This window comes from Artemia sp. Qi Xiang Cuo, chromosome 6 (assembly GCF_049724085.1).
Source record: "Artemia sp. Qi Xiang Cuo chromosome 6, ASM4972408v1, whole genome shotgun sequence".
NCBI lineage: Eukaryota > Metazoa > Arthropoda > Branchiopoda > Anostraca > Artemiidae > Artemia > Artemia sp. Qi Xiang Cuo.
The window spans coordinates 27,297,715-27,314,923 of NC_142799.1; the positions used below are offsets into that span (position 1 = coordinate 27,297,715).

The window sequence follows — 17,209 nt, forward strand, 5'->3', positions numbered from 1 at the left end:
GAATGATATTATACCGCAAGCTACTATAGTGAAATTTCTTGGTGTGTATTTTGACTGTTTTCTTTCTTTCAAACCCCATATAACTCATACCCGTTCCCTTGTCCTCCGCCAATCTTCAATGTTATACAGGGTTAACTCATTTCATCCCCCAGATGTTATGCTTTCTCTCTATTATGCTTTTATTTTTCCTTGCCTTTCTTATTGCTGTTCTGTCTGGGGTAGTACTAATAAATCTCTTCTCTGCTCACTTCAAAGAGCCCAAAATAGAGCAGTGAAGGCTACTTTTCTTCTACCTCGTTTTTACCCTTCCTCTGATCTTTGTAATGATACTGGAATAGCTCCGCTGGATCGTATTGTAGGTAAAAGTTACCTTTATTTAGCACATTCTGCTTTTCTAGGTACACTTCCACCATCTCTGCAGCAGTTTTTCTTTCTGTCAGGTAGGTACTCTTCTTTTTTACGTTGCTCTTATCGCAGGTTCATTTTACCTAAGCGATCATCGACAGCAGGTCAGAGGTCTCCTGTTTATCAATCTATTTTACTATGGAACTCCATCCCTCCTGATGTCCCTCTATCTCTTTCTGCAAAGGCAGCTTCTCACTGGGTATTTCCAGAACAGTATTTCCCCCCTTTTTTCTTCTTTTTTTTTGCATTCCATCCAAATTTCTATGTCTTTTTTTCATTCAATATATATATATATATTTTTTTTTTTTTTTTTAAATCCTAATTTTCAATCTCTTCTTCGTTTATATATTTGTTTTCAGTTGTTTGTGAAGTTTCCTGTTAATTCTCCTATTTTCATAAACGTCTCTTATCCATTTTTTTTTTTAAGTATGTTTTTTTTTTTTGTTTTTTTTTTTTTTGTGGTTTATACTAGTTTATTATTTTTTTTGTTGGCCCTTTAAAATCTGAGCTTCTTGGGCGTGTATAAACTTTAAGTTTGTAATTGTTTTGTTTTTAGTATTAATAAATTGATTGATTGGGCGGCCTGCTTTACATAATTCTCTGCTATAGTTTCCATAAATTTGTTACTAAAGTATTATATTTTCATCAGATTTTGGTATATTTCATTATAATTCACCTAACTTCACTTCTTGAGTGTGGTCGGGATAATAGACAAGTACCATATTGTAGCATACCTGCTTGGAAAACATTGAGAATCAGTCCACAGGAATTATCATTTGAGTATTTTGGCCACTTTGAGAGTTCCGTGCAGTGTTGCCCTCTTTTATTAACAAACTTTCGGACCAAGGGGAAATAAATTTTATTATCTTTTCACTCAAAATCCACAGCCAAACCAAAAATTTTCGACACCTTTCGATGAGAGCTAGTCCCCTGGGAGAATTCGCCAACGGACTCTTTGTCTTTGAGATGTTTAACCAACGCTGAGGATTACGAAAAGATTTTCAAGGTATCATATCGGCTCAAAGGCCAGTTTAAAGAACTAAGAAACTTGATGGCCTAATCTCAAATTCTTTGATTTGGGAGGGGCTTAAAGATTTTTAAAGTATGTTTTAGTTCCTTTAAGCCTAGGGTTCTAATAATATTCACAGACAGTAGGAATCCTTCTTCGTAAAGAATTTATCTTATCGTATTTACCGATTCTTCTTCACTTTCTGCACTGTCAGCTGCAGTTTCTTCCTGTTCCTCCTTTTGGTAAATTTCTTCTCTAAACTTAGAAGCTGGTGGTCCAGCATAGAACTTTGGATGACCTGGAGGAAACCAAGATACTTCATCGCTCGCCATACACCAGTAGTAATGACGTTTGCTGTAGGAAGAAAATAGAAATAGACTGTGACGTAGTCTATCTTGAAATAAATACAAGATGGTAACGAGTTAATTCGCAAAATACGTACATTTAAATTGGCAAATATGCGCTAATATGTATTTGCATGAATCTATGCCAAAATTGAAAGCTCTTTAAAGGCAACAACAACTTTCTCAATGATAAAAATCAACAATAGGAATAATCTACATAGCAATGACAGCATTGTCGTCAGCCATCTTACTAAAATATTTTTTTTACCATCTTTCAATTATTCATTTAATCAGTACGACAAATAACTTGTAAGACAAAAGTCTTTCATTAAGGGTAAAAGGGAATAATGCTCAACAAGTATATAAACTTTGATATTTATTGCGAACCAAAGCTATCTCAAAAACCAAAATTTAGTTTAAACGTAGAAAATTACTACTAACCCCCACTCCTTAAGTTTTTTCGCATACTTGTCTGTACAACAACATTCACAGCCCTTCAAACCCAATCTTGAGCTCTTCTGGTGCCCCGTTTGAATTAGAAGTCAGCAACAAGGTTTAGAAGCCACTAGTCTTGATAATTTTAAAAAATTCAAACAATATAAAGATAAGCAATCATTTGTGCTTTACTTTTATTTTCAGTTTCTTATAAAGTAGAGGCATATTTTAGCTAATTGCATTTCAAATATTTAGGCTCTCATTATCAATAAACATCCCAAGAAAAGGATGACGCCATGAGATTTTTAATCCAGCAAATCAATCTATATGTTCAGCTTTTCAGTTTGCAACAAAAAGTAAGATGGCAAATTAGCTTTACAAAAGATTCAGTTTTATCGACAGCAAATTTCAGTTGTGTGGGGCATGGCACCACAGATGTCTCCAAAACAGAGCGGATTTAGTCTGGTGAAAAACGCTCCCAGGAACTAATATTTTTGTTAACGAGGAAACAGTGCGTTTTTAGCAATATATTTGATATTTTAAAGGGTCAAATAGATCTTTCGAGCATTTGACCAGCCAGAATAAACAAAAAATGATTTTAAATGCTAGACAGGTTCATAGTTCAATCGGTTTTTCTTATTAAAGAAAGAAAGAAATAAGCTCAAAAATCACCATTCGGTGACAAAAGGCGCGTTGAGACCCATAAACGTATAAGATTCTTCACTAGCATGCTCAATGGATCCCTTTTCACCATTCAACACAATCACACACTTCTTCAGTAAATAAATTTCATTAACCTTAATAATAGGATTCTCCTCAGACATATAACCACCTCACCTCCTTTAACTGACAATACAGAAAAGAAAATCAGTTAAAGTTCATACCTGAATATTTATTTAAATTATTTTCGGTGGACCCAAGGGTGCTCCTACTTCTCACCTCTTGTGAAAGCATGTTCCACGCTTTAACACATGTTACATCCAGTAAACAATCAGGACGCACTGTTGTAAGTTCGTTTCACTTGAAGATCATAAGTAGATCTCGTGTTTCGATCAAGTTTTCAGATATAAATCGAAACGAATTGTTAAAAGGAGATAGAAGTAACCCGAGAAAGACCATAAAAGCTTAAACTTGGCATAGACGGAAAGTGAATCAAGAGCTTTATAGTCATCTATCTTTCTAATAGTTTACAGTACATGCTTCAGATTGAAGTAAGTCTCTTAAGGTGTGATTTGAAAGTTGACTGCCAAATTATGACACAATGTGGCAAAAAAAAAATTATGAAGTCCAATGAAAATTAGACAAAGAGTTTTTGAGGAAATACATACCCCGGCTGCTTGATGATGTCAATTTTGCAACAGTTTCGGTTGCGCGGCATGAATGTGGTGTAGAAAGGAAGGTTTTTCATCGGAAGTACACCTAGATACCTCAAAAACTCCATTTCTGGCCACCCCATCGTTCCTCTAGAATTCTTAATGGTATTTATTTAAGGCTGAAAGGTTCCAATCCTTGAAGAAAATAGAACAGACGATTTTTCAAAATTTATTGCAAATTGATTGGCATCCATTCAGTTGTAAGTTTCTTCTAAGACAACCTTTAGTTTTTCTGGAATGTTGTCATGCCTCAATTTTAGTGTCGTTCACGCATGCCGTCAGCTCATCAGAATCGTTTTCAAGAAGATCCTTCGCCGTAGCATGGTTCGCAGCACCATTACGTCTTGAAATTTGTGTTTAGAACATGACAGGTCATTCAAAAGAATTAGAAGTAACAGCGGACCTATGATCAATCCCTGTGGCACACCTAAGTTTACCACGATATCGTTCAAGGGAAGTTCTCCTGTTGAAACGCCCTGAATGCTAAGGTAGTACCGGAAGCCTTCTAGTGTCTCTTCTCTAAGTCTGATGTGTTCTAATTTACCAACTAGAATTCAATGATACGTGTCGAACGCTTTTTAACACCAAACAAAATAGTAGCTGGTATAAGTCCCTTGTGAAGTGCTTTCCTGAATAGGGTCAATAACCTTTGCTGAATGCCCTGGTCTGAATACAAAATGCCGCTGGTTGAGCAATCCCTTCAGTCTGAGTAAATAGTAAAGTTGATTCTTTATAGGTTATAACACATTGAAAAAAAAAACAATAAAACTGAGATGGGTTGAAAGTTGGATGGGTCAGGTAATATCCGTGCTTTCTTGAGAAGTGTTGGAAATACACCACTCTGCAATAAAAGGTTCATTATATATGTCAACGAACGTAATATATATGGCGACACTGCTTTTTAACACTTTTCTATGGACGCGATCGAATGTGGACACAGATGTAACCCCTCAAATTTTTAACAATTATTAATTTGTCGAGGGAAGTTATGGGAATGACTCTTAGTGACTTAACACACGCTAGACCCAAAAAATCACAAGGTACAGCGTACTCTTCCAGCGTTTTAAGAGCACGTGTATGCCAACAATAGACTCGATTTTCAAAGAACCGTCAGTATTTAATTGGTAAATATTTTAAATTTGCAAAAATAGACCCTTGAAGAATTCTTTTTTTTTTTGCCAAGCCTTTTGAGTAAGACCAGACGAGCTTAAACCTCTGCAGCAAGTATTTACTCAAATATAGCATTAATGTTCTTCAGTAAGATAAATTTTCTACCTTAAATAGATCAGCATAAGAAACACTACAATTAGCATTCATCAAGAAAAAAAATAAGGTCAAAGGTTGACATAAAACACGTTCATATTGGTTATGTAGTTGTTTTTAGCTTAGAAAATCGTGTTGCCTGTCCAGACATTCAGCTTAAATATATCAGATATGTTTGGCATAAAAATTTTGTCCAGATAAGTTAAATATAACACTTCTTGTATGACGGATAATTTCCCCTGACTTTTAAAATATTTGTAAAAGAAGTTATACACTTAACAATCCAGGTCCTCGACCACTTCTACATGCTCTTGAAGCCATACATTTGACAAACTTATTCAGAATTTCAACAAAACTTCTTATATGTATCTCTGAAGTACAAGTTCTGGAAGCAACACTTACCATCCAGGGTCATAAACATCTTTCCATCCTTCAGGAACAGGATATTGGCTAAGCATCAACTGCCTCCTTCTTTCATATTCAGGATCAGGTTCAAGACTGAGAGACCAGTTTTGCCGACAAAATATCGAGCAGGCATGATAGGCATTCCATTTATTAGGACAAGCACGGCAAATCTTCAAAAATAATCAACATTACGACCAATGAATGAAAGATTTCAAAATATTTAGCTTTCCAAAGGATAAGAAACTTATTAAAATCAGCAGAAATAATTCGAATGAACCAAATTCTTGTCTCATCAACAAAAAAGTTTAATTACTCAAAGAATGTTTCCTTTTCTCATTCTCTCCCATTTGAAATTCATTTGGTATGCATTTAAGACCGCCCTCCATTTGACATAACCACACTTACAAAAATACACTTACCAAACAAAAAGAGGTAAATTTTATTTTTTATTTTTCATGTAAATACTTATTTTTAAGACTTTTTTTTTTAAGACCTAAATGATGGATTCAATTTAGTCAACAATACAATGCTGTCTTGTTTTGCAAAACTGAGGTTTCTAAACTTTTTGCAAGGCCATTCATTCATTAATTTTCTAATTATTCTTTTTCAATGTTCTGTCTTCATTAAAAAGGATAACAAAGGGGGAGGGGGATGGGGCTTCAAACGCTCTTTAAACAGAGAAGGCTTAATTTGTTTTTTGAAAGAGTAAAATTTTACAAAACATTACCCTTTTTAGAATTTTTGTCCTCTAAGGGAAAAAAACTGAGTAAAAACATATACAAAACTCTTAAATAAAAGAATACTTCTTAAATGGAAAAAAGCTTTTATATAATTGCAGGGTTCGGACAGGTCGGTTCGTTTCAAATTATAGGCTCTGTCCTATTTTTATAGGATTTCCCGGGCCTAAATATAGGCCTAATAAAGGATTCGGAAGTCTTCGGGATCTGATCTGTGTTAGATGGCGTTGGATGCCTGGTCACATAAATTCGTCATTTCCCGAGTTTTTGCATTTATTTATTTTTTTTGTTTTTTTTATTTCAAATACAAACTGTACAAATAGTAAAAAATAAGATAAACATGCTGTGCCAACGATTGACTGATACAGGTAAAATATTTGGAATCACTCTTGCTGCTTCTTGGGCATCAATTTCGATATGAGGTCAGTTTTTCTCTTTGCAAGAGACTGCTCCATTCTCGCAGATTCCACCGTCTGCTCTCTTTCCCTTGTTCTGGACTTCACAGCTCATTCGAGCAAAGAAACAGCAAGGGCAAAGTCTATGGAACTCTTGGACTCAGCAGCCTTCATCATACTGTTGGTCGCTTCCTGAAGTAGAGTATCCGCTACTGTTCTCTTTTCTTGCTCTGATGCTCTAAGTATTTTCCTTTTGCTTTCCAGGTCTTCTATTTCTTTCTTTTTATCGTGGACCTCCTGCAACTTCCGCTTGCTGTCCTCTTCGAAAGCTGATTTTTTCTTCTCGGATAGCTCTTCTTTTTTCTTTTCATCCAGATATTGTTGATACCCAGATCGTGCGGAACGTGCAAGATTCAACAGCTCTTTTGTAATAACAAACCGTTCTGTTTTTCCTCCATAAAGCCTCAACGTGGCATATACCACAAGTCTCGCATCCAGAACGCGTTCAGACATCAAGGCCTGGTCTTCACCGAGAATCCTGCCGGGACGCGAGAACCCACGCTCAACATCTGCGCTGCCATGCGACAACGTCAGCACCGCTTTGATAAGCTTGGTAAGTTCCGGGTACTTGCTGCCCCTGCGCTCATTCACCAGTCCAGAATTATGGCTCCAAAAATGATCGATCCGAGTAATGTCCTCACGGGGTCCAGTTTTTGTTCGCAAAAGCAGCCACTCAGCCTGGGCGACGTCTGAGCTTACTCCAATCGTAATCTCGCGTGCCACAACCGCTATGTCTGCAATGCTTCTGGAATCCTTCATGTTGATCGGACTCAAACAGCGTAAAGCCTCTAGAAAACCATCCTTTTCCAGAGTACATTGGTTCAAAATATGGCGAATACCCGCAATAAAATATTTTCGCACATCGACATAGAAAATGGCCTGGTTTTTCAGTGTTGCTTTCTCACCAAAAGCTCGTTCCACATTTTTTGAAACTATGAGCTTTTCTGCAAATTTTTCAGTAAGGTCCAACATTTCTGATGAGATATTTTCAGTCTCGGTCACGAAATCTGGAGTAAAGACCCGTCCACAAAGCGTCACAACTAGTCTCTCGATCTCTGAGTGCAGAACATGAATGAGAGGCTCTTCTCTCTGGAACAGTTGGGTGAAACTCATGAACAGTTCTGCTGAGGCTAGAACAAACTCGAGTTGGGCCTTCATCGTCGCACTTTTGATATAAGTCACAATCTCCAGAAATTTAGGAATGAATAGAAGATTCTTCAGTTTTTCCTCTCTCAGTACAAAGTTCAGGAAGCACTCTAAGATTGCCGGCTACTGCTGCATGATTCTAGAAAGGGCACGCCCAATCGTCAGCCAGCGGCTTGGGATATGCTTCATGAAAACATTCTCTGGCACTCCCACTTTCTTTTGGCACTTTCAATATTCTTCACAACGTGTAGGCCAGCCGTCCAAAAATGAATGCAAAAGAATAACAAAGTCGGAACTTTCTTCTCCGAGCACCTGAAGACCTGTCAAGAAAGCGTTATGAATTATATGGATGTTGCAAGTACCAATGTTCAACATTCTCTTTCCTGTCACTTTCTTTTTTTCGGCATTGAACTTGTTCCAAACACTTTTGTTGACGTTTGGTCCGTCACTTCCAAGCGTGATCAATTTTTCAAGTGGCAGCTGATTCTTCTCAATGGCTGACATAATCTTTTTATACAGGTCATCACTTGTCGCGTGGCCCATAAAACTTGTGCATACATATCTGCTCTGGATTTCGTTTCCGTATGAGGACCAATATCAAACATGTATCTGTATTACCAGCGTTGTTGGTTGTCTCGTCATATTCTAGTACAAAATATGACTGAATGTCCTTCACAAGCATTTGCTTAGAATAAGGATGCAGCGCATCGGTGATCAGATACGTGAGTTTCTTCACACATAGGGATATATCTTACCGGGAAACATCGCATGGAAGGTTACGACAATATGGTCTGAAGAGTTAGCAGACATGGAACTCTGTACCGTCTGAAATGCCCATATTAACTCAACTTTATAAGCGGCATCATGCTCACAAAACATGTTTGTACCAACTAATGGTTTATACTTGGTTGTTTCATCAACTCGAGATTATCTGGTCAGATGAAGCTGTCCTGGATGTAATTGAGCAGTGACTGCAGCTTTTTGTTCTGCAGATCGCACATATTGGTTTAGCTGAGTAACCCCAGCTGTGCAACCAAGATTTTTCAAGCAGAGTTTGCAAAAGAACGAGTACTGGTCGTTCCCAGTCTTACACCATTCGCCAATCTTTCTACCGCTGCAAACCGTCTTAGCAAGCCATGAACTATTGAACTTTGTAGGCCCCATACTTAATTACCAAGCATCACCTGCAAATAGCATCCCGCAGATTAAAAGGCCATAAAAAGAAAAAATGTGGATATGTCCGAAACTGGGCCGTATTCGCATCAGCCTTTAATAGCGTTCAGCCAGAAAACGCATAAGTCGCAAGAACTCAAAGTCTCATTAAGCAGAGACTGCTAGCCTGTATACTGATCTTCTCTCATTTTGGACAGGCCCAACATGACAAAAAACAAAACAATAGGCTACTAAGTCAGCACAACAGCATAGTCCAGGCAGAAGCAGCTTACTAATCCCAACACAAAGCATTAGTTAAGTTCAAACAGCTCAGCAGTTGTAATTAATTATCGATCTACACCAAAAGACACCACAGTTTACCAGCAGAGTCAAAAGCAAAGAAAAGCACATCTTGGCTTACTTAACGAGCAGTGAAAATTGCAAATCATGAGCAATGTTCTTTGTGCTCTTCAGCCAAAAATATAGGAATAATAGGATTTTAGCCAAAATATAGGCATTTTATAGGAGTGCATTAAAATATAGGAATTTATTGGAATTTATAGGCGAGTCCGAACCCTGTAATTGTTTTTGCAACTCAAACACTTTGTTAATGATGAAACACAAAGGTGAAACAGAACAATAAATGACAAGAGAAGGGCACGGGGAAATTTTAAGTGAATATGAGAAATTTTAAGCATGTATATGAGTCGTAAGGGATACAATATGCTTTTATGAATAAATTTTGAGGGGAAAGGGGGCTAAGACACGTCAATCAGGGTTGTGAGGAGCAATTGACCCCTGTATTTTAATAAAATATCTTCTTTGGTATTTGTATTGGAAAATACTTTTCTCAGGTATTTTTAATAAAAAAAAAATTCGCCCCCTCCCCTCTTAGATTTTGAAAATTTTTATTTTGCCCCCCCCCCCCCTACATTTTCGTGAATTTAGGCCCTCCAATTCTAGAGACTAGAAGTTCTACTATGGATCTCATTTCAAAAAGGCATAAAATGGCAACCTCTACACCAAACATAGCTATAAAATCTTGTCTAACTCTTTAAATGAGCTAGTTGCACAATTTGACAGCACATCATTGAGTACTACAGGCAAAAATATTGCCTCTGGAGGCATATTTTTGAAGTTATTCAATCACTTAGTTTAATAAGCTATTTTAAAAATATACGATGATGCCATGTGGGGTCATCACGACCTGGTCAAGGCATAGGATAGTTGGTTGTCCTCTGATAAATCCTGCAACTGAAAAAAGGCGCTAGATCTTAGGATTTGTGATTGAATGACTTCTTTGCTAGCTTTCCATAATCATCAATTCTATATGACAGGGAGGGAAAGGGACATGGGAGATTCATCATTCTTTTACTAAATCTACACTAAGGTACAGAGTTGACTACAACAAAGGACTATGAAAAAACTATGGCTTTTACAAACCAACTGAAAAAAAAAAAAAATTTTATTAGTTCGAGATTTTCTATTTTTTTTTTAATTCAAAAGTGGATGAAACCACATTTTGCTTTCAATAAAGGGCAAATGCCATTCTGAGCTTTGGGGGCTTTAGGGGTTAGCAACAGCAGATCCATTTGTGGTAGAAAAAAAACAGAAAAAGAAAACAGAAACCTTTGAACACAAAATTAGGCGGAAATCAAGTTAATTCTAAAAACATAGGCTGGGAGATATGATTCGTTTTCAGATGTCTATTCGACAGTTTAGAAATCCTTCAATGGAAGCTTGGGGGAAAATAGAAACTATTTTTGCAACATCCATGGTACTTAATGTTTTTTTAGTAGCCTCATTTTTGTGTATTTTGCTTTTATATATTATAAATTGTATTTAGATATAGATATGAACGTGTTGAATTCAAGCTTAGCTAACTACAAAGAAATAAAAACTTACTAAAGTTTCTGCATCTCCTGCTTCCTCTTTATTTTCATTACTAGATACTTTTTCTCTACTTGTCCTATCATCATAATCTTCAGCAATTATTTCTTCTTGGCACTCTGAAATAGGTACAATTTAACACTACATTTTTTTAAGCATTCAAGGACATAAAAGAACTTGTGTCTCTTGTTACGAAACTTGAAAATTCTATCAATAATATCAATACACAAAGACCTTGAAGGATGCAGCACCACTGCAAGAACATAAAGTAAAAATTCTAGCATGGAGTTCACCAAACGACCTCTCCCCCCCCCCCAAAAAAAAAACTACAAAAAAACAATGATTGGTCTCTAGTGCCTAACATCATCAGAACTTGACAGTGGGGATATTTGAAATTCCCACTCCCAAAAGCTGCTTTACATTGGGAACCACCATGAAGTCATAGCCAGAGAAAACCAAGAATCACACTGGTCTAGACCTACCAGAGGGATCTATGCAAGCTGCACACCTCCATCCAACCATAATGGGAGGACATTACTGCAGTAGTAAACCTGAAGGACAACTGACAGCTTTTCCTTGATGTCCTGGGTGTCTCAGGTGGCACAGGCACTCCTAAGGTCTAAGGTAAGCAAAAATGGCACTGCACTCCATAGAACTAGAGAAGTACCCCCAAACTCATTGTATTTGATTCTGTGTACCTTTGTTTCTACCCTTTCCATGGTGTTCTAACCACTCATGATGGTTTCATTGGTTTTCTTACCTATAGACCTGTTTAATTTTAGTTCCATCCCTTAATTCCTCATCTTTATATTTTTTGTAAAATCACTTCATTTTCTAACACCTCTCATCTTCCTTCAAACACGGATTGTGTGTCCAGGACTGTAGTCACTCAACCATTACTTTTATGGAATTTTTTTCTGGCTTAGAGTTTACTTATCTTATGTTTGGCTTAGAGTCTACTTATCTCATTAGTAGGTCTTGGCAATGTATTTCTGAGTATTTACACAGAACTAAATGAAATAAAAAATTTCATTGAAAGTTTAAGACCTGTCTTATGCAAAACTCTTACATTACAACCAAGAAAGGAGTGGGGGCAGCCTAGGCTAGCCTATGAGGTTGAAAATACTTTTCTAGCCCTGTGCAGCCTGTATTTTCTAGAGTAGGCCTTGTGAAATATTTATGAAAGTTTAGGGTACACAGTTGCATTCCAGATAAACTTCTGTCAATATTTTACGGACAAGTAGTTGTGCTAAGGTAAAGGGCCAAACAATGACACCAACAACTAGGTGTTGACAGTAAATCAAGATCGTTTGACTTGTAATCTACTAAAATTCAAATAATATATAATATTTTAAAGTGGAAATGGGAAATTTAGAAAATTTACAATTTCAACATAAACAATATTACTATTTATTTTTTAATTACCCTCTAAAGTAATATTCTTACTGAACTACAAACCTAACATAACCCCCCCCCCCAAAAAAAGAGTCAATAACTAATAGTAATTTATCAATAATTGGTGATCAGGTAATCTTGTTGCACCATTTTCTGTCTAAACCATTATTAATAATAGCAAAATTCTTATTGCATTCTTGGCAGAAAAAAAAAATTTAATTGATTTTTAAAGTCACTTTCAATTTTATTGAATTGCAGCCACCCCACCCCCTCCCCAGTGGCGTTGCTGAGGAGGGGGGGAGGGCAAGGGGGAAAGTCCCCCCCCCAATAATTTGGGGGAAAACTATAGTTTATTGAGTAGCTTTAAAACTGTTGCTTATTTTAAGTGTCAAATTTGTTCTTTACTTTGAGCAGATACTTTTCTTTTAATTAATCCATACTCGTTTTTAACATCAGGAAAACAAGGAAAATAGGGGTCAATTAAACTTCATAATATGTTCCACATTAATATTTTTTCCAAATATACTGCCTTTGAAACCTTACCATCAAGTAAAAATGTGAACCTAGTTAATGGTAAAATTGAAAAATGTTCTATGCTTCCTGTTTCACTGCATTTGCTCAGGTCAATTTTTTCCAAACGAAAATTGATGGCTTGTGGGAAGTAAAAGTACTTGAGGTGCCTGTTCCCAGCTGTTTAAGGCCTATATAGTGTCAAGTACTAAACTAATATAGCCCTTCCTAGGCTACATGATCTTTTCTTAGCCAGGTAATGCTACCAATAAACCAGCTCAAGCAATGGCCCACTAATAGAAAATCCTTCCAAAGTCACACTTGAAAAGATACTTTTGATAGGGCTCAAATCTACATTTTCTGTATCTCTTTCTGATGTTTATAATATAATCTGTAAAATCCAAAAGCGTCTCTCAAGACATAGATCACGTTTGCACTAAACATCTCCTATATGGAACCTCTTCACTTCTTTCCCATCTTGCTCTACTCTTCCAAATAGTTTTCACAAAAGAATAAACACTTAAATGAATGTTCATTATATCAGACAATAATGACAGCTACAACTTTTTGTAAACTTTTTGAGAAGTTGATAATGCCTGAGTTGATAGATAAATATTATATGCCCCCATATCGATTTGGGTTCCAGAAAGAAATAGGGTGCACTCATGCACTGTCGTCAGTCTTGATTGATGCTGATAAAATGGGAGAGCCACTAGTTCTAGGGAGCCATGATGTCAGTTGTCTTTTTTATTCAATAATTCACATGCAAATCCTCACTGAACTGTATAAGCACAGGGTCAGTACTTGTATTATTCGTACTTTGTATAATATGTATACTCATTTAACTGTCATAGTTAATCTGCCAGACAGAATGATTACAGAGATAGTCATAACTGTTCACCATGGAGTAAGGCAAGGTGCCCTTACATCCCCAATTATGTTTAATTAACTGTATTCTGGATGCACAGTCTCAAGCAGTTTCCTCTTGTATTTTAGAAAGGATAGATGTATCTCTTATTGTTTTCTTGGACAACGTCATAAGTCCCAGCCAAACAGTACTGGCATTTGAGAAAAATTTTTGTATTCTGATTCAAGAATATTCAAAGATAAATGTTAAGTTTAATGCTGAAAAGTAAGAATTGGTACTATTCAACTAGGAACAAGTTCCTAAAGGTTATAAAATTTATCTTGATGGAGTATTGGTTGCTCCCAAACTGGAAATGAAATATATTGGCCTCCCAATCAGTGACTCTCTAAAAGCAACCAGAAAGCTTCTCATCTGTCATCCAGCACTGGATGTCCAGTGCCTATGGTAGCATGGTACCTATTAAACTTTGTTTTAATTGCTGGCTACTAGCTAAATTGTATAGCTCATATGCACTTCCAAAATGATTGTACCTTGCACCTTTTTGGCAAAAGAACTAAAGCCACTTTAGAAAATTTATTACCAGTATGCTAAATATCTCCTCAGCCTCCCCCTTGGGCAAGTAATTCTTGGGTCAATAAGAAATATGGTATTATAGACCCTAATGCCACCATCAGGAGATACATTGAAGCCTACAACAGTGGAATCACTGGACACCCTGAAATCACTGGCTATTCCCTTTTAAAACATGAAAAGGTACTGCATTGCTTTAGTTTTTTTTTTAATAATTGTGCCTGTTATGTATACTGTGTAATTACTTGGATGATTATTGTGCTTACTTTACAAATTTTAATTTTGTTTTATTTGTCATTTTCTGTCTTTTTCTTCTCTTATACTCTGTTTGTTATTGTGTTTACAACTGGTCATAAATAAATTCAATTCAATATTATTATCAACAAGAAACCAATAATACTTTTATAGAGGGACCTTTTAATTTCTTATATCAAAATTGACTTTTAAACACCTCCTTAATCCCATGATTACCCTGTAGCCTTGAGCATGTTATATTTTCTGCAAGGTAGATTGTTGTGTAACATTTAAAAACCATGTGGTGCAAAGTATTAGGCACATTTAAACAAAATTTACAATATAAAATGTACTTGTTTTTCTAGTTATAGGTTATTCTCTTTTCTTAGAATCCAAGATTTAGGCCTACTCTTTATTCTGAAATAAAGTGTGTTAACTTCCTGCAGGGAGAAGATGAAAATAGGAGACAGGAATTATTTCCAAGGTGTTCTATGTAGTGTTGTGTTGCATAATGTGATGGTAAATATTTTTGTATTAATAGAGTATTCAGATAGCTGAACAAAATTATCTCTAGAATCGGGCATTCAGTTCTGTTGCAAATTCAAGTTTAAGCCCATTATTGACCCTCAAGATGAAACCCTTTTCTCTTATTTTAGGTATGACTTATATACCTATGTTAGTGTAAATCTTGTTAAAACCCATTTATCCATAAATTGAATCAATAGTGACAAAATTGAGAATCAATAAATGCAGGGGAAACATATAATACAGGCTATATATTTGGGATATAGGCAGAAACTTTTGCAGACTTATCTTTACTAATAATACTACCCAGGTAAGTGAAGCTGTCCACCTGATCAATCTTTCTAATATCACCTTTTCATCTTCACTTATTCCTAGCCTTAGTGACTTAGTCTTCTTTACATTAATTTTCAAATCTATTCTAGCACCATGAACTTTCAAAACCTCAAGAAGTTCATTCATTTTGCTCACACTTTCATCTAGGATGCTTAAATAATCACTTTAATCTAAGTTCAGGAAAGTTTTTCTTCCCCATTTGATTCCACGTTCTCCCATTGCCTGTTTCCTGTGCTCCTAAGGACTAAGTTCATAAAAATGATACATATAAGGGGGGATAGAACAAAACCCTGCTTAACTCTTAATTTAATACAAAACCAGCTGCTAACCTCACTTCCTACCTTAACCACAGCAGTATTATTCTTGTATATAGCCCTAATCCCTTTAATGTGTTTGTCTGGTACAAGCTACCATACAAGGATATGACCTTTGTTAAAACTCTTCTACCAACAGAATCAAACACTTGCTCATAATCTATAAATCAGAGGATTAAAGGGGTTTGATAACTCAGGCACTTCTTAATTATTAACCTAAGAGAGAAAATTTGGTTGACATATCCTCTACCCTTCCTAAAAGTGCACTGTCCTTCTCTTAAAACTTTGTCTACAGCATATCTTAGTCTAAACAGCATCATATTACTAAGTAATTTGCTACCAATGGAGACCAGGCAAAGGTCGCTATAATTACCTTACTCACTCTTATCACTTTTCTTATACAGTGGTTTCATTAGGCTAGTCCTAAACCTGCTAGGTACTTCCACTTCTTCAAGAATCCTATTCTTAGTCTTCTGTAACTTATTTCTAACCTCAGAGCCACCATATTTAAGAAACTCATTTACCACACTATCAGCACTTTGGGCCTTATTATTTTTTAATCTTTTTTGTATACTGCAGCTAATTCTTCCTCACAAAAAAAAACATCCTTCAAATCCAAGGAATCAATTTTTTTTTTATTTTCCTCTATATCATTTCCTGCAACTCTATCCTGGTTTAGCAAATTCTCAAAATGTTCTATCCATCTCTCTTCGGGGTTATTACTAGCCAAAATGTTTGAGGGGGGGCAAGGGATTTTACCAACTGGCTGGTCATTATTACTAACTATTTTTTGTCAATAATTAGCATAATGTCCATTTTTAATACAATACATAAAATCACTCCATGAGTTGGTAAAACCACTGCATTTACCAACCAAGATGTAGATTCCAGTGCAAATCATGTCACTATTTTAGTGCTCTTTATTTAACCAAATGGAAAATTGTGACTCCAGCTGTAAACTCACAGTATAGTCTGGGGGCCAGACCACTATAATGTGACAACTAGGTGGTCAGAAAGACACAGTCAGTTTGACAATAGTTTCCGACTATATCGACCACGCTGAATCCGAATATGGGTGGTGGCAAAGCTGGAGATCACGGCTTGACCTTGTAAAAGCCAAAAAACACTCTTTTTAGGCCTATAAAACATGTACAGACTGTTTATTTTTTTCTAAGGTTGTACCACTCCGGTGTAGTGGTGTGATATCTCATTTTGGTCCTGATACGGTCTTCTCATAGAATATGTTAAATTGTTTCCGATATATTGTATAGCCCTGGAGCTATAGGCTGATATTTATTAATTTTCCCCAAAAATCTCAAAATTCAAAGGTTCATTTTCAACTAAACCACGTATCTTGGACCTTTCTAATAATTTTTTGTTGTTCGTTCTTTTCCAGAATTTACCTTTCGTATTTATCTTCACACTGTCGTAAAGTACCAAGCTTAAACTGTTTGGTGAAGCCATCTAGAATTTTTTGAAAAAGTGTAGGCCAAAAAATATATACAAAAATAAATTTTTCCAAGATGATGATGTGACATATCTTTTATGCTAGAATTTAACGCCAAATCCAAATATGAACTTTACTTTGCAGCTCAATCTTAACTTTGTTTGTTATAGGCTATTTACTTATTTGTAGGCCTAAAATATTTTTTTGGGGATAAATAGTATTGCAGGATATGTTTTTATGCCAAATTTTGATGTCAAGTCCAATGGTAGTGTTGACTTGGTCATTGTGTTTCAACTTTAGTTGCTATATGCTATTGAATTTGCTATAAGCTCTGATTTTCTTGCAAATATAGTTGTAAATCCAGATTATTATAAACCTGCAAAGCTTTGCAAGGTAGTG

At 36.0% G+C, this 17,209-nt stretch overlaps 1 protein-coding gene across 1 annotated transcript in view; it reads right to left on the reverse strand.

The window, feature by feature from the left end:
- Positions 1-17,209, reverse strand: part of PQBP1 (poly-glutamine tract binding protein 1) — a 56,795-nt gene that overhangs the window by 15,494 nt on the left and 24,092 nt on the right. The window contains exons 2-4 of the mRNA XM_089090602.1: positions 10,630-10,733; positions 5,232-5,404; positions 1,600-1,768 (exon numbers count right to left, since the gene is read on the reverse strand). Coding sequence (XP_088946728.1) covers positions 1,600-1,768; positions 5,232-5,404; positions 10,630-10,733 — 446 coding nt within the window. The remainder of the gene's footprint in view (positions 1-1,599; positions 1,769-5,231; positions 5,405-10,629; positions 10,734-17,209) is intronic.